Genomic DNA, 17261 nt, shown 5'->3' with positions numbered 1-17261 from the left:
AGGCAGCCCCGTGCCCTGGCCGGTCTGCTTCCAAGTGACGAGCCAATCATCTTTTGTGAATTAATTTGATCTGGGCAAACAGACAAAAGCCATCTGGAAGTAAGACCTGAAAATAGGGTTGTAAAAAAAGTTAAGAAAATTTTAATTTAAAAAATGTGTGTGACCAATTTGAAAGCAACTGGAGAAATAAATACATTTATATATTTATTATGCATGAACAGTGAGCTGGAAGGAGAAGAAAGATGATTCTTAATGTATCAAATAATTAATAAAAACTGACAAATATGAGCTAATAGTCTATCCTTTTTCTACAGGAAAATGTGAAATGTAGATGAATTTGTAAGTTTGAAGTATTTAGATAAAAGAGTTTTTCAAAACTTTTTAAACTATGGAAGAGAAGACAGTATGGAATATAGCAAACAGAAAGAAATGTAAATCGCATCCCCTTGTTAAAGACTATGGCATATGCCAATTTACCTCCAGAAGTTCAGTTCTGGATTAAGAGTGAGCTCTGCAGTAGATGAATCCATGATCTCTACATTCACTAGAGTTTATTATTATGGCTCTTCTGTTTCACCATACCATATGGCTCTTCTGTTCTCTTTCTGTATTCTGCAGACATATTGTTCAAGAACATCAAACATGCTCTTATTTTCCCAATGAATAAACATTTCAAAGAGTTTAATCTTCTCTTCTTAACATGTCTCAGTTATCCTCCCTCCCAATACACAGACACGCACATACACGTATCTTCACTTTATAGTGAGATGATATGAGAAGAAACACTGGAGGGAGAATAAAGTGAAATCTAAGCTAACCTTATGAAATTTTTTAAGCAGTTGTTATCCTAGTTGGCACAATTTGGCTCCTCAATTGTCAGCTCCTTCTTAAATTTCCTTGGAACTTGTTTAGTACCGAATGCAGCATTTCTACGTAAAGTAGGTGTTCAGTAAGTGTTTGAGCATAGAAACTCTTGTCACCTCCAAACTGGCACCTGCCATCGACCTCTACAAGAATTAAATCGTGCTGCTGTGGCTGACTTCAACACCCCTGGAAAGGAGTCCAGGGTGGAGAGTGGAAAGGAGGAGCTCTGTGCCCTGGGAAAGGCCAGCAGAACAGGTCCTCAGATAGGTGTTTTCAGGAGCCATGAGCTCAATTCTTGTATCTCCTCGTCTCTAGAAGAGCACTCAAATTCTCCATGATGACGACTGCTCCACGTGACCAGCAGACACCCTCACTAGACTAGGAGACACCCAGACTAGACCAGCAGACACCCTCACTAGACTAGGAGACACCCAGACTAGACCAGCAGACACCCTCACTAGACCAACAGACACCTTCACATGACCAGCAGACACCCTCACTAGGCCAGCAGACACCCCCACTAGACCAAAAGACACCTTCACATGACCAGCAGACACCCTCACTAGGCCAGCAGGCACCCTCACGTGACCAGCAGACACCCTCACTAGGCCAGCGGACACCCTCACATGGCCAGCAGACACCCTCACTAGACCAACAGACACCTTCACATGACCAGCAGACACCCTCACATGGCCAGCGGACACCCTCACTAGACTAGCGAACACCTTCATTAGGCCAGAGGACATCTTCACATTACCAGCAGACATCGTCATCACTAGACCAGCAGACACCCTCACTAGACCAGCAGACACCTTTACATGACCAGCAGACACCCTCACTAGACCAACAGACACCGTCACTAGACCAGTGGACACCCTCACATGGCCAGCGGACACACTCACTAGGCCAGCAAACACCGTCACTAGACCAACAGACACCTTCACATGACCAGCAGACATCTTCCCTGGACCAGCAGACACCGTCATATGACCAGCAGACACCGTCACTAGACCAGCAGACACCCTCACACGGCCAGCGGACACCCTCACTGGACCAGCAGACACCTTCACATGGCCAGCGGACACCCTCACTAGACCAGCGGACACCTTCCCTAGACCAATAGAACTCTCACTAGACGAGCAGACACCTTCCCTCGACCAGCAGACACCTTCCCTAGACCAACAGACACCGTCACTAGACCAAGGGACACCCTCACATGACCAGCGGACACCCTCCCTAGACCAGTAGACACCATCACTAGGCCAACAGACACCTTCACATGACCAGCAGATACCTTCTTCACAAAAACCTGTGCTTGATTCATGTACTTCACCAAAATCACATATATACTGGCCTTCCTCCCATCTCTTTGAAGCAGTTCTCAGAGGTATATGAAGTGCTATCTCCCAGGCTATGGTCTTTATTTTGCCCCCAAATAAAACAACTCATAATTCTCATATTGTGCTTTTTTTTTTTTTTTTTGTCAGCAAACTCTTCAAATTACCTGGTCTCAAAATTCCAATTTACTTCCATACACAAATGATACCATGTAATGAAACTATCAAATTAAGTATTTATTTGGTGCAAAAATTCTCAGGAACTGTATTAGGTCTTGGGAAATGATATAGTGAGAAAAAATTACAGGTGGTCCCTACCCTCATGGAATCTAACGGGAGAAAAACAGGAGTCAAAAACATAGATTCACAATTGCAAACTGTGAGCACAGTACTAGAGCTCCAGCGAGGATAATGTGGGGAATTCGCGAAAGCTCTCCTGAGGAGGTGACCCTGAACTGAAATTTAAAAGGTGAACAGCAATTAACTAGGCTAAACGGGCAGGATAGTGTGGAGGAGGCTGTGGGAAAATTATTCCAGCAAGTGCCCATGAAGCACCTTATGAAAAAACAAAAGCTAAAGACATTTTTATATAGTTATAATAGTGGGTGTTTTTCATTTTAATAGTAAAAAATAGAAAATAGCAATATAATATCAAATGACAGAGACCATGCAACATTTCTTTTCAAAAATGTAAAGGAGCAGCTCTTCCCTTCTTACATGAACACAAACTGTGGCATCCATGTCAGCTTGCTCCTTCTTACGTGAGACAGGTGTTGGAATCACTGGGCGGGTTTGACTGTCTCTCTCCTGGACGGGTACACTGCTGGTGCACGTAAGCTACCGCAGTTTTCATACTTCTCTTCCTTGCACACAGGAGACACCCCAAACCAATGAATGTTGGATTAAATGACATTTCCCAAAGAAGAATTTAATACTGTACAGCAAACAGTGATACCAGTGATAAAGATATTCATTTCTCATACCAGCTTATTTTTAAATTAAGTGTTAAGTGGTGCTATAATTTTATGAGACAAATAAGGTTTAAAAACGCTATGGAAAATTTTTCACCGTCAGTTTGGCACCCAACTTCCTTTGACACCCAAGCTCCTCTGACACCCAAGCTCCTCCTATCTGTACCCCATTGCCCATATGACGTTCAACTCCTGCCAGAGAATCACTCCCCGACCACTCACGCACCAGACAAGCTCGGGCGTCATTTTCAAATATTCCATGAAACAATTCCAAACTACAGGTTTGCACAGGCTTTCTTTTTCTTCCTTCCTTAAAAACAGGACTTCTTCTTTTTTTTTTTTTTTTTTAATTTTTTAGCCGTTTATTCGTGAGAACTTGTTGCTCAGGAAACTTTCAAATAAAAATCTTTAAATTTTTTACTTTTTCATACTTTACCACTGAGAGGACACATCAACTATGTAAACTTCAAGTCCCAGTATTATCTAAATGCCTACAAAACATACTGGAGTTAGAAATCATCAAGCAGGGTACACAAATGTATTTCAATTATTCTAAAATCCCATGAAAGCTTCCAACTTATGACATAATGCTAAAAAGTCACTATTAGTAAGACATACTCCTATTTTAGAAATGTTAAAATGTGAGAAAAGGCGGGCCTTAGAAGTGACAGTGATAGTGATAAATGATAAAATGATAGTGAGATAAATGATAAAAATGATAGTGAGATAAATGATAAAAATGATAGAGGCTCTAAAATACTTCCTCAGCTGTGGTGGCTCTCTGTGGATGCCCAGGGTTCCACACCCAGGGAGCCTGGTCCTGGACACTGTACATATGAAGGGGACACTTCACGCAAAGATGGGCACAGTCGAAAAACAGAAACAGTATGGCCCCAGAAGAAGCAGAAGAGATTAAGAAGAGGTGGCAAGAATACACAGAACTGTACAAAAAAGGTCTCAATGGCCCAGATAACCACCATGGTGCGACCAGTCACCTAGAAGCAGACATCCTGGAGTGTGAAGTCAAGTGGGCCTTACTATGAACAAAGGCAGTGGGGGTGATGGAATTCCAGCTGGGCTATTTCAAATATTAAAAGATGATGCTGTTAAAGTGCTGCGCTCAATATGCCAGCAAATTTGGAAACCTCAGCAGTGGCCACAGGACTGGAAAAGGTCAGTTTTCATCCCAATCCCAAAGAAGGGCAATGCCAAAGAATGTTCAAACTATCACACAATTGCAATCACTTCACATGATATCAAAGTAATGCTCAAAATCCTTCAAGCTAGGCTTCAATAGTACATGAAATGAGAATTTCCAGATGTACAAGCTGGATTTAGAAAAGCCAGAGGAACCAGAGATCAAATTGCCAGCATTTGCTGGATCATAGAAAATGCAAGGGAATTCCAAAGAACATCTACTTCTGCTTCATAGACTACACTAAAGCCTTTGACTGTGTGGATCACAACAAACTGGAAAATTCTTAAAGAGACTGGAATACCAGACCACACTACCTGCCTCCTGAGAAATCTGTATGTAGGTCAAGAAGCAAAGAGTCAGACATGAAACAACAGACTGGTTCCAAATCGGGAAAGGAGTAAATCAAGGCTGTATCCTGTCACCCTGCTTATTTAACTTCTATGCAGAGTACATCACGTGAAATGTCAGGCTGGATGAAGCACAAGCTGGAATCAAGATCGCTGGGGAAAATACCAATAACCTCAGATATGCAGATGACACCACCTTAATGGCAGAAAGTGAAGAGGAATTGAAGAGCCTCCTGAAAGGTTAAAGAGGAGAGTGAAAAAGCTGGCTTAAAACTCAACATTCAAAAACCTAAGATCATGACATCCGGTCCCATCACTTCATGGCAAATAGATGGAGAAACAATGGAAACAGTGGCTGACTTTTATTTTCTTGGGCTCCAAAATCACTGTGGGCAGACTGCAGCCATGAAATTAAAAGATGCTTGCTCCTTGAAAGAAAAGTTATGATGAACTTAGACAGTATATTAAAAAGCAGAGACATTACTTTGCCAACAAAGTGCCCTATAGCCAAAGCTATGGTTTTTCCAGTAGCCGTGTACTGATGTGAGAGTTGGACCATAAAGAAACTGAGTGCCAAAGAACTGATGCTTTCGAACTGTGGTGCTGGAGAAGACTCTTGAGAGTCACTTGGACTGCAAGGACTGCAAGGAGATCAAACCAACCAATCTTAAAGGAAATCAACCCTGAATATTCACTGGAAGGACTGATGCCGAAGCTGAAGTTCCAATACTTTGCCCACCTGATGCAAAGAGCAGACTCATTGGAAAAGACCCTGATGCTGGGAAAGATTGAGGGTAAGAGGAAAAGGGGGCAACAGATGTTGGATGACATCATCGACTCATGTCCATCATCATGGACATGAATTGGAGCAAACTCCCAGAGATAGTGAAGGACAGGGAAGCCCGGTGTGCTGCAATCCGTGGAGCTGCAAAACACTGAACACAACTGAGCAACTCAACAGCCACAACACTCAGTTGCCAGGCACCAAAGGTCATAAAACCCCCTTACGGATTCACTGAAAATCAAACCAAGGAAGAACGCTTTCTCTTCTCTTCTTGTTTCTCCCAACATAATTCTCCATTTAATAGAAGAAATATTTATATGAATAATTTCAAGATTGAAAAAATAAGGTTGGTGTATTTAACCGTCTCAACTGTAACCTAAAATGGGATCCTAACAACCTTTGTCCTGACAAATGTGGAGCTCTCTGTGTCTGCTGTAACACCATTCTAAAAAGGGATAACATTCTGTTCTCCAGCTGCCAAGCTTTTTTTCATAGTACTTTCTCATAGCAGTATACAAACAGCGGCCAAAATCCTTAAGGGATAAGACTCAGTTTCTAAAGTAACTTTATACATTAAATATTTTAAATCTTATGTTCATAATTCTGTTTCTACATGAGTTCATACAATCTATGTTTCCAAGTTCTTATGTTAATACTTTTAAAATACTGCATGAAAGCAAACAATTTAAGATTATAATACACATGTTAAAAATAGATTCAGGCTTTTGAAGCTTTCATTTTAAAATAATTTAAGATATAAGTCTTTAAGTTCCTTAAAGGGCACAGTCTTATGCAGTAATCAGTTTCACTTCAGAGCATATTTATCACTAAAGCTAGCTAAATCGGGGTTTTATAAAAACGCATAGTTTCAAAATCTTCATGTACTTTTTAAGTAAATAATATACTATAGAGTTCTTATACTAAAAATATAATTTTAATGAAACCCCTTTGGGTTGGGTTGTGCAAAATGCTCACATGAATTTCTAATAACATACAGGATGTGTGACAAGTACATGGTAATCCATGCTGAAAACCTAAGAGAGTGGAAAAGGAAGGTAGACATTAGCCTTCGAGATTTACAGAACATCAGAACCAGGCTTCTCCTTCTTGGGAATGGAAGCTTAAGGTCACAGTACAAGGCATGGCACAGACCTACATTTCCTGCCTCCTGGCCCAGTGTTCCACATAACGCTCACTATCTCCTGTGCTTTGGAGAAAGCAGTCTGTTTTTCAACATGGTTTCTCAAATACCCTTATATGTTCAAAAATTCTTCCTAGGACTTCTCCAGTGGGAGAGTGGATAAGAATCCCCCTGCCAATGCAGGGGCCACGGGTTTGATCCCTGGTCCAGGGAGATTCCCCATACCATGGAGCAACGGAGCCCGTGCACCATAACCGCCACGCCTGTGCTCCGGAGCCTGGGAGCTCCAACTGCTGAGCATGTGCGCTGCAGCTAACAGAGTTCGTGGGGCACCGACAGCCTGTGCTGGGCACCAAGGGCAGCCCCAGCAGTGAGCAGCCCGCGCACTGCAAGGAAGAGCGGACCCCGCTCGTCACAGCTAGAGAAAGAGACCCAGCACAACCAAAAACTAAAGAAAAATATTGATTATTAAAATAGTCTCCCTACTTCCTTTTCTGTTCTGCTCTTTAAAATGAAACAGAACCTTTCTCATTAGTATGACAGAATATACTGCTATCACATTAATAGGTGATAGAGTACATCAACAATCTCTGAAATGACTTTTTCTTTTCTGTATTCACAGAGTTTGTTAGAAGCCTAACATACCTAGAGAACTCAGCCACTGTTTGGCAGTTTGGTCTGTCTTTGCCTTTTAAATGTCTGTCCAGCCCTCAGGAGAATGCATTTGTTCGGCCAGGACCTCTACAGTACGCCCAGCCCACTGCCGCAGTCCGGATGGTCTCTGCCGTCAAGGAGCAGTAAGCAGTAATGTGAAATAAAAAGACTTCAAGAAAAGAGGTCTAAGGTGGACATGTCAAGCTAACCCACAAGTTTGCAGGAGCAAGAGATCTCTGCTAGCAAGAAAAAGGAATGCTATTTTATGTGTTTAGTAAATAAAACCTCAGTAAGTCAGATATTGCTGAAAGAATTTGGACTTTGATTTCGGAACCTTGATTTCCACGGCATTACTTATTAGCAATGATTTTACTGTGTGATTTTAACTGCCCCATAACCTGTAGAACTTCTTCATCTGTAAAACTCAGATAACACCTTTTTCACAAGCTGCTGGCTTCCTTTTAAAAAGCTGACACACAAACTATGACAGTGAAGCAGATTTTCTTCCCTTTGATGGATTAAACAGCAGTGGAAACTCTGCCCAAACCCTGCCAACTCAGGCCAGCAAGACTGGCTGAGGCTAGTGCATGACCAAGCAATGTCTTCTGTAGGTGACGGATGTGGATGTAATGTGCTGGTGTTCATTTATTCTCTGACAGTCTTTCCCTTTTTTGTTAACCCCATTTGTCAGCTCACCGACATCCAACCCTTTTTCTTTCCAGCGGCATATTCTTCATATTCACCAAATCTATCAGACTATGAACAATCATGAAGAAAAATAATTTAAACCATTTAATAACGGTACAAACTTCCTTATCGATTAAGTCATACTCAGTTCAGTTCAGTCGCTCAGTTGTGTTTGACTCTTTGCAACCCCGTTGACAGCAGTACATCAGGCCTCTCTGTCCATCACCACCTTCCGGAGTTCACCCAGACGCATGTCCATTGCGTTGGTGATGTCATTCAACCAATTAATCCTCTGTCAGCCCCTTCTCCTGCCCTCAATCTTTCCCAGCATCAGAGTCTTTTCAAATGAGTCAGCTCTTCGCATCAGGTGGAAAAGTATTGGAGTTTCAGCTTCAGCATCAGTCCTTCCAATGAATATTCAGGACTTATCTCCTTTAGGATGGACTGGTTGGATCTCCTTGCAGTCCAAGGGACTCTCAAGAGTCTTCTCCAACACCACAGCTCAAGGGCTTCCTTGGTGGCTCAGAGGTTAAAGTGTCTGCCTCCAACGCGGGAGACCTGGGTTTGATCCCTGGGTCGGGAAGATCCCCTGGAAATGGAAATGGCAACCCACTCCAGGATTCTTGCCTGGAGAATCCCATGGACGGAGGAGCCTGGTGGGCTACAATCCATGGGGTTGCAAAGAGTCGGACATGACTGAGCAACTTCACTTCACTTCCTCAGTTCAAAAGCATCAATTCTTTAGTGCTCAGCTTTCTTTATAGTCCAACTCTCACATCTATATATGACTACTGGAAAAACCATAGTTTGACTAGACGGACCTTTGTCAGCAAAGTGATGTCTCTCCTTTTTAATATGCTGTCTAGGTTCGTCATAGCTTTTCTTCCAATGAGGAAGTGTCTTTTAGTTTCATGGCTGCAGTCACCATCTGCAGTGATTTTGGAGCCCAAGAAAATAAAGTCTCTCACCGTTTCAATTGTTTCCCCATCTATTTGCTATGAAGGGATGGGACCAGATGCCATGATCTTTGTTTTCTGAATGTTGAGTTTTAAGCCAATGTTTTCATTCTCCTCTTTCACTTTCATCAAGAAGCTCTTTAGTTCCTCTTTGCTTTCTGCCATGAGGGTGGTGTCATCTGCATATCTGAGGTGATTGATATTTCTCCCGGCAATCTTGATTCCAGCTTGTGCTTCTTCCAGCCCAGCGTTTCTCATTATGTACTCTGCATATAAGTTAAATAAGCAGGGTGACAATATACAGCCTTGACATACTCCTTTTCCTATTTGGAACCAGTCTGTTGTTCCATGTCCAGTTCTAACTGTTGCTCCTTGACCCGCATACAGATTTCTCAGGAGACAGGTGAGGTGGTCTAGTATTCCCATCTCTTTCAGAATTTTCTACAGTTTATTGTGATCCACACAGTCAAAGGCTTTGGCATAGTCAATAAAGCAGAAATAGATGTTTTCTGGAACTCTCTTGCTTTTCCATGATCCAGCGGATGTTGGCAATTTGATCTCTGGTTCCTCTGCCTTTTCTCAATCTGGCTTGAACATCTGGAAGCTCACAGTTCACGTATTATTGAAGCCTGGCTTGGAGAATTTCGAGCCTTACTTTACTAGCGTGTGAGATGAGTGCAATTGTGCTGTAGTCTGAGCATTCTTTGGCATTGCCTTTCTTTGGGATTGGAATGAAAACTGACCTTTTCCAGTCCTGTAGCCACTGCTGAGGTTTCCAAATATGCTAGCATATTGAGTGCAGTACTTTCACAGCATTAAGTCATAACTAAGGTACAATTTCCCTGAACCTAAACTCCAAAGAATACGATTATTCCCACTTTTTCACACTGTACAAAAATTAGTTATGTCCCAGATTTTCTACCTGTTTTAGACAAGAATAACTGGTCTTGTTTTTCCCTGTTTCCCTAAGTCCAGCTAAGTTCCTACAGAGTTAATAGTTGATTATAAATCAAGTGAAGTTTAAAGTCTTGGATAAAAAAAGTATCTGATTAAATCAATAAGAAAGGAAATTACTTTGACTATTATATCCATTTCTAATCCAAGAAAATTACACAGATACTCCTGAATCTATACCCAAATGGAGTAAAAGCTTCTGCCATCTGTTTTATAGGTGAAATTACTTAGTTTCATGTATAATTAGATGATGTACATACTTGCACAAAATGCAAAAGTTCCTATTTTAAAGAAAATGAAGAACTAAGTATAATTTTTGCCAGAAATCTACCATTTCTACCTTAGTTCTTAAAAGCAACATCAAAAATAAATTCACAGGTTACTAAGCAAAATAGCCTACAAGATAACTGATTACTTTTGCTGAATAAATACCTCATATCTAATTATATTAAATATAGTAATTAAAACAAATACCAAAAAAGTTAAAATTTATGATAAGGAACATGAAATATTAAACAAAGATGACACAGATATGTCCTTGGAAATAGCATACATCTCCAAAGCAAATGCTCACGGGGAACATTCTCGGGTAGTAACCACTTGGGTTAGGTTTATTTTTATAGTCCGTTGCTAACACAATGACATGCTTTAAAGGTTCTGTCAAACAACAGAACTGACTTTAAAAAAAAAAAAAGCTATACTAAATAAATCCTTGCGATAGATGCCAAATCAGGATATCTTGAAGGATATCTTTTTTTTAATTGCAGCAATAGTGGCAATATTAGATAAGGAATAAAATCTTAAACTTTTACTATACCTAAAAATAAGCAAGTCATTTATTCTAGAGGCAAAGAAATTAGGATGCTATTCAGAAGGAGGATAACAGTATTCATGCAATCCATTTTCTTTAAGAAACAAACTTTAAAACTTATTTCCTTGATCACAGTTTATAAATATAAAATATCAGGAACTCCCTGGTGGTCCAGTGGCTAAGACCCCATGCTCCCAATGGGGGTGGTCCAGGTTCGATCCCTGGTCAGGGAACTAGATCCCACATGCCACAATTAAGATCTGGTGCAGCCAAGTAAATATGTTTTAAAAATCAGCATACCCCTTATTCTCTATTATTAACTATAACTGTTTAGCCTGGGGCTTCTGACAGGAACTAAATAAATGATAGTGCCATTTATGGATAGGTGGAAGAATGAACAGGTTTAGGGTGCAGAGATCAGAAATTCACTTTTGAACATGTTAAGTCTGAGGGTTCTAAGAGGTACCCAAGGAGATTCTAGAAAGGCATCTGGGTATGTGGAGGTGGGGCTACAGATGCAGGAAGGAATGAATGAGGGCAATAGTGCAGGGACTTATAAGGACCTGGCCTCTGACCACCTGGCTTGGAATCCCAGCTCTGTTACTTAGTAGCCACTGGTCTTAGGTAATATTTATTAGCTACTGGTCTTAAGAGTTATCTAACTCTGTGCCTCAGCTTCCTTATTCCAAAAATGGAACAATAAGTAGGCTGGTGTGAGAATTAACTAAATGAACATATATTTAAAAATGTCTGTGTTCACTAAGTGCTTTATAAGTTATGACTATTATTCTTCTCATCAGTAACTGTTACAGATGATACTTAGTCTTTGGGGGGGTACAGAGTCTAAGAGAAAAAAGAGGAGACCCCGAGTTATTTTCAAATATATTTTGATACTGGCTTTTAACATAATTCCACAGTGATAAGAGAATAGACTCGGCATGATTTCAATACCTTTAGACCAAGAAACTTTTGCACTTGTTTTATGTCCCTAGATATACTCCACTGTCTCCCAGTTTATCCTACTGCTGTGTGAAAACTGTATAAATCTTAATTACGTTGAATTGGTTCATGGTGCTTTTCAGGTCTACTAAATCTACTCTTCTATATATTCATTCTATTAATTTTTGAGAGTTTCATATTGAAATTCCAACTAAAAATCTTAATTTATCTACTTAAAAAATAATTGCAATATACAGTGGAACTATATGTAACTTTGTTCTGTATTTTCCAAGTCTCCTATAAATGTGTTTTCATATTTTCATACTTTAAAAAATAGAAAAGGAGGAGGAAAGAAAAAAAGAGGAAACTCAAACTCAAGCCTTAATGAGCCCCAGGATTAGAAGTCAGGATGATAACAAAAGGAACTAAAATGCTCCCTCCCTCTGAGGCTGGAAAAGATACACCAGGAGGGCGTCACGGAAACCGCAAGAGGGAAGGCTGCCAAGAAGACCTAAACCCTTGGTGACCCAGACTTTCATCCAGCCAGCGGTGGAGTGGAGTGGTGACAGTATGCTACACTGTCACTTATACATTTATCTTTAAAGGATGGATATTGATATGCTGGTATATGCATACTTATTTCTAGAAGGAATCACAAAGAATGAGTAAAAATTGTAAAGGTAGGGCGGAGGGGTAGGAAAGAACCTTTTTCACTGTATACCATTTTCATCTTTTGAATGTTTGTATGTTCCCTATTTAAAAGTAACTGATTCATTAAAAAGCAAAAAATACTACATATTGTTATAGACACATATATATGAAGTCAAATATATAAAATCCACATGTATAGGAAGGATACACACTGAATTCATTAGTGTTTGTGCCTAGAGTGGGATGAAAGAAGAGATATCCTATGAAGTTTTAATTCTTAGAAAATTATCTTAGTCAAATACGACAAAACGTTAACATCTGTTAATGATGGTGGCATGTACACTGATGTATTACTCACTGACACTTTAAATTTTGTTCAAAGGATCAAGGTTAAACTTTAAGAAATCTCTCTCACAGATACTACTACACAGCAGTCAGAACTGCCAAAATTAAAAAGACGACAATACCAAAGGTTGGAGAGAATGCAGAGCAACTGGAACTCTGACACCACACTGAAAAGACTACAAAATCATATAACCACTTTGGAAAATGGTCTGGCACTTTCTTATAAACCTAAATAAACATGGTTCCCCATCAGCCAGCAATCTGCTCACAGCTATTAATCCAAGAGAAACGAATACGTGTCCATAGAAACACTTGCACTAGAGTATTTATAGAAGCCGCTTTATTCACAAAAGCCGAAAAGCAGAAATAGCCAGATGTCCATCACTAACAGAGTAGATACACTGATGGGGCCTCTTAGGTGGCAGAGTGGTGAAGAATTCACCTGCAATGCAGGACACTCGGGAGATCCCTGGTTCTGGAAGATCCCCTGGAGAAGGAAATGGCAATCGACTCCAGTATTCTTGCCTGTGAAATCCCATGGACAGAGGAGTCTGGCGGCTATAGTCCATGGGGTCACAAAGAGTTAGCCATGACTGAGCAACTAACACTTCCACTTAGGAGCATTATATTAAATTTCTGGGACCATCACTAAAGACACCATCCCTAAAAGAAGCAAATACTGAATGTACCTCTCAATTTATGAGACCATAACTGCATGTAAGACTGGCTTCCAGGAACAACGCAGTGCCTCTTCCATGCCCAACTCTAACCCAGTTCACTGTGCTCTCAGCGGAGATGGTGGCATTCTGCTGCACCCATAAAAAGACTGAGTGAACATCTCAAAGGGGACGGAAGCCACTGTGCACGCGGACACTGCCTCTCTCCTCCTCCTTCCTTCTCTGAGGGGTCATAGAGCAGCCCCCACCCCTTCCCAGGTCACTTTACCCCGGGTCCCAGCTGGTGTGACAGGCCCAAGAAACAGTAGATTTGTTCTCTCTTAGAGAGGCTCTGGAGAAGGCAATGGCACCCCACTCCAGTACTCTTGCCTGGAAAATCCCATGGACGGAGGAGCCTGGTAGGCTGCAGTCCATGGGTCACTAAGAGTCAGACATGACTGAGCAACTTCACTTTCACTTTTCACTTTCATGCATTAGAGAAGGAAATGACAACCCACTCCAGTGTTCTTGCCTGGAGAATCCCAGGGATGGGGGAGCCTGGTGGGCTGCCGTCTATGGAGTCGCAGAGAGTCAGGCACAACTGAGCGACTTAGCAGCAGCAGCAGCAGCAGCAGAGAGACTCTACTTCTCACTCAGGTGCTACTAGGTAAGCATCAGGTCAGCAATCTCAAAGGATCAGAGCCAAGTCAGGTTTAACTTGGGAAAGCATCTATGCTTCAGCTTTTAGCGAGCAAATAGAATCCAGAGCTCAGCCTAATTTACTGGACCACCGCAAGGTTACAGTCACAGCTCCAGCCTGAGTAAGGCTTCCCTTCAGCCCCCACCTGACCAGCTTTGCTACAGGACCTCGTGTCTATCTCCCTGTGCATGTGGGCATCCACCACTCAGGGGCAACAAAAGGAGGAACGGCAGCTACAGAGAGTGGACGTCCTAATCCCAGGACCCACTAACAGCATCCTAATATCAGAGATCTTAAATACACACCACTTATCTTTGTCGCCACTTAACTATAAACTGGGGGCTTCCCAGGTGGCTCAGTGGTAAAGAATCCACCTGCCAATGCAGGAGACCTGGGTTCGATCCCTGGGTCAGGAAGATCCCCTGGAGGAGGAAATGGCAACCCACCCCGGTATTCTTGTCTGGAACACTCCATGAGGGGAGCCTGGTGGGCTACAGGCATGGGGTAGCAAAGAGTCAGACATGACTAAAGCAACCGAGCGTAACACACAGCATGGCAACTATAAATTGGGAACACCTTTCTCAGCTAAGGATACAACTGATCCACCTCATGCTTTCTAATCCTGCTGAGTTTAGACAGGGGTTGATGAGCGCCCTGGCCCAGAGATTACTAAAGCAGATGTAGCAAGACCAAGGACCTCAGCCTGCATTATCTCCCTTTTACCAGAGCACCTCGAAGCTGCAGTGCTGAGCGAGGGCATAAAGACTTCACAAGAGGTGTGGGTACCTGTCATTTTCTGACAGTCTGTATTTCCTGTATATGTGCATTGCTGTTGCTGTTGTTGAGCCACCAGTTGTGTCTGACTCTGCAATCCCATGGACTGAGCATGCCAGGCTTCTCTGTCCCTCACCATCTCCTAAAGTTTGCCCAAGTTCATGTCCATTGCATCAGTGATGCCATCAGGCCATCTCATTCTCTGACGCGCTCTTCTCCTTCTGTCCTCAATCTTTCCCAGCATCAGGGACTTTTCCAATGACACAAACCAGGGGCTTCCCTGGTAGCTCAGCTGGTAAAGAATCTGCCTGCAATGCAGGAGACCTGGGTTCGATCCCTGGGTTGGGAAGATCCCCTGGAGAAGGGAACGGCTGGCTACCCACTCCAGTATTCTTCCCTGGGGAATTCCATGGACAGAGGAGTCTGGCAGGCTACAGCTCATGTACATTGTTACAACAGGCCAAATAGAGACCTACCCCATCTGTGTTTGGAATACAGGATGCCAAAAAAAACACAGTTTATCAGATTCTTTTCTCTTTCTTCTTACTTTTTAAAAATTGGGGTTTAGTTGCCTCAGAATGTTGTGTTAGTTTCTGTGGTACAGCCAAGTGAGTCAGCTATATATATATGTGTGTGTATATACATACACATTCCCTCGTTTGGGGGTTTTCTTCCCATTTAAGTAACCATAGAGCATTACGCAGAGTCTCCTGTGCTATACGGTTGGTTCTCGGTTTACTTAATGAATTGAATGGACTACATGTTTTTCACGCTCCAGTTTTCTGTTTACAATACAGAAAAATATACAGGAAAATAATGACAAAAGAGGAATTTCAGAGTTATTAAATTACTGAATTGCTATTTTCATCACTTACCTCATTTGAAGGGATTGTGGCAAAGGGCTTGATGATGGCGGCTAACGGGATCTGAGCTTGCTTGGCCATATCTGACGTGCAGGGAAAACAGTACGTGGTGCAGCGGATGTACCGAGGACTGGCATTGCCTGAAACGGTCAATGATGCAGACTCAAAATGTGCCCTGTATTTAAATATTTATAAAGGCACGTCTAGGTAATGCATTGCCTTATTTGTAAAGCTTCATGATTTCTAACAAATAAAAAGGAGCACTGTATAATTTTATGATCTATACTCTAGGCACACTATAGTTTCTTGTAAAATAAGACACTAAATACTGCTGCAAAAGTGTAAAAGATTTTAAATTATCATTTTCCATAAGCAGGGTATTAACACAGCCACTCAGAGATTTGAGAGGTATTTAGATTCAATGGGAAAAGTAAAGCAAAGACACAAAACATAAGAATAAAATTTCTTCTTCATCCTCTCCTATCAATACATCTGTTATGAGAAAGGTAAGCATTTGTATACCATTTCCTATCAGCTAGTTATACTGCGTCAAATAGAATTCCGCTTGACCATGTTCTCCTCCTTAACTTGTGATTCAATTTAGAAATTAAAATTCTATTTATAACAGAAAAATTTTAAAAACACTCGAATCTATTTCTAAAACACACCAAGTTTCCTGACCAAATATTTTTTGCATAGCATGCTGCTGCTGCTAAGTCACTTCAGTCGGCACGCATGAGTATTAAAACAATACCCATGGGAATGGCACTGATGAACTTATTTGCAGGGCAGGTATAGAGACACACAGAGAACAGACCTGCGGGCCCAGTGAGGGAAGGAGAGGGAGGAGCAGATTTAGAGCGTAGCGCTGGGACACATCACTATGCATGGAACAGATAGCCAGCGGACAACTGCCATATAACACAGAGAGCTCACCCCAGTGCTCTGTGAAAACCTAGGGAGTGGGATGGGAGAGTGGGAGGAAGGCTCAAGAGGGAGGGGATATATGTATACTTGTGGCAGAAACCAACACAGCATTGTAAAGCAATTATCCTGCAATTAAAAATAAATTTAAAAACCCAATATCCATGGCATGAATATTTCTAAATCACTAGAACAACGTATCTAAAATAAGCTGAACAATTAAATCATAGTATATTTTGGCAAAAGAACGTAATTATCAAACAAGCGTGTATTGATTGTCTGCTAGATGCTGTCCTAGGTGCTTCCTTGTAGAGTTTATGTTCTTGCAGAGGACAAAGACAATAACAGACCTAAAATAAAACCAATAAATTACACAGGACCTTAGACGATGACAAACGTTATGGGAAAAAAGCACCTCTCGGGGAGGGGTACCACAGTGGGAAAAGACTGCAATTTTAAACAGAATTTTACAGAATTGGTCTTCTTCAAAGGCATCACTGGAGCAAAGGCTCCAAAGTGGGAGGGGATTTGCTCGCAGGTGTCTGGGGACAGCGCGTGCCTGGGCTGGCAGAGGAATGTCAGGAGGCCAGTGAGACTGGGATGAGGCTCCTGGGGCAGCTGGGGAGGAATTCAGAGACGTCACAGAGATCATATCAGCTCGATGCAGGAGACTCCGAAGTTTTCAGCCTGAGGAGTCAGAAGCAT

The 17261-nt window shown here is 41.7% G+C and overlaps 1 protein-coding gene across 6 annotated transcripts in view; it reads right to left on the bottom strand.

The window, feature by feature from the left end:
- Positions 1-17261, bottom strand: part of SEC24D (SEC24 homolog D, COPII coat complex component) — a 116683-nt gene that overhangs the window by 60798 nt on the left and 38624 nt on the right. For all 6 annotated transcript variants that reach the window (XM_060416691.1, XM_015096356.3, XM_060416693.1 and 3 more), the window contains exon 8: positions 15645-15772. In XM_060416691.1, coding sequence (XP_060272674.1) covers positions 15645-15772 — 128 coding nt within the window. The remainder of the gene's footprint in view (positions 1-15644; positions 15773-17261) is intronic.

Source organism: Ovis aries, chromosome 6 (assembly GCF_016772045.2).
Source record: "Ovis aries strain OAR_USU_Benz2616 breed Rambouillet chromosome 6, ARS-UI_Ramb_v3.0, whole genome shotgun sequence".
In the NCBI taxonomy this organism is placed as follows: domain Eukaryota; kingdom Metazoa; phylum Chordata; class Mammalia; order Artiodactyla; family Bovidae; genus Ovis; species Ovis aries.
Note: the sequence above shows the minus strand (reverse complement) of the source record. Positions and strands in the feature narration are given on the sequence as shown.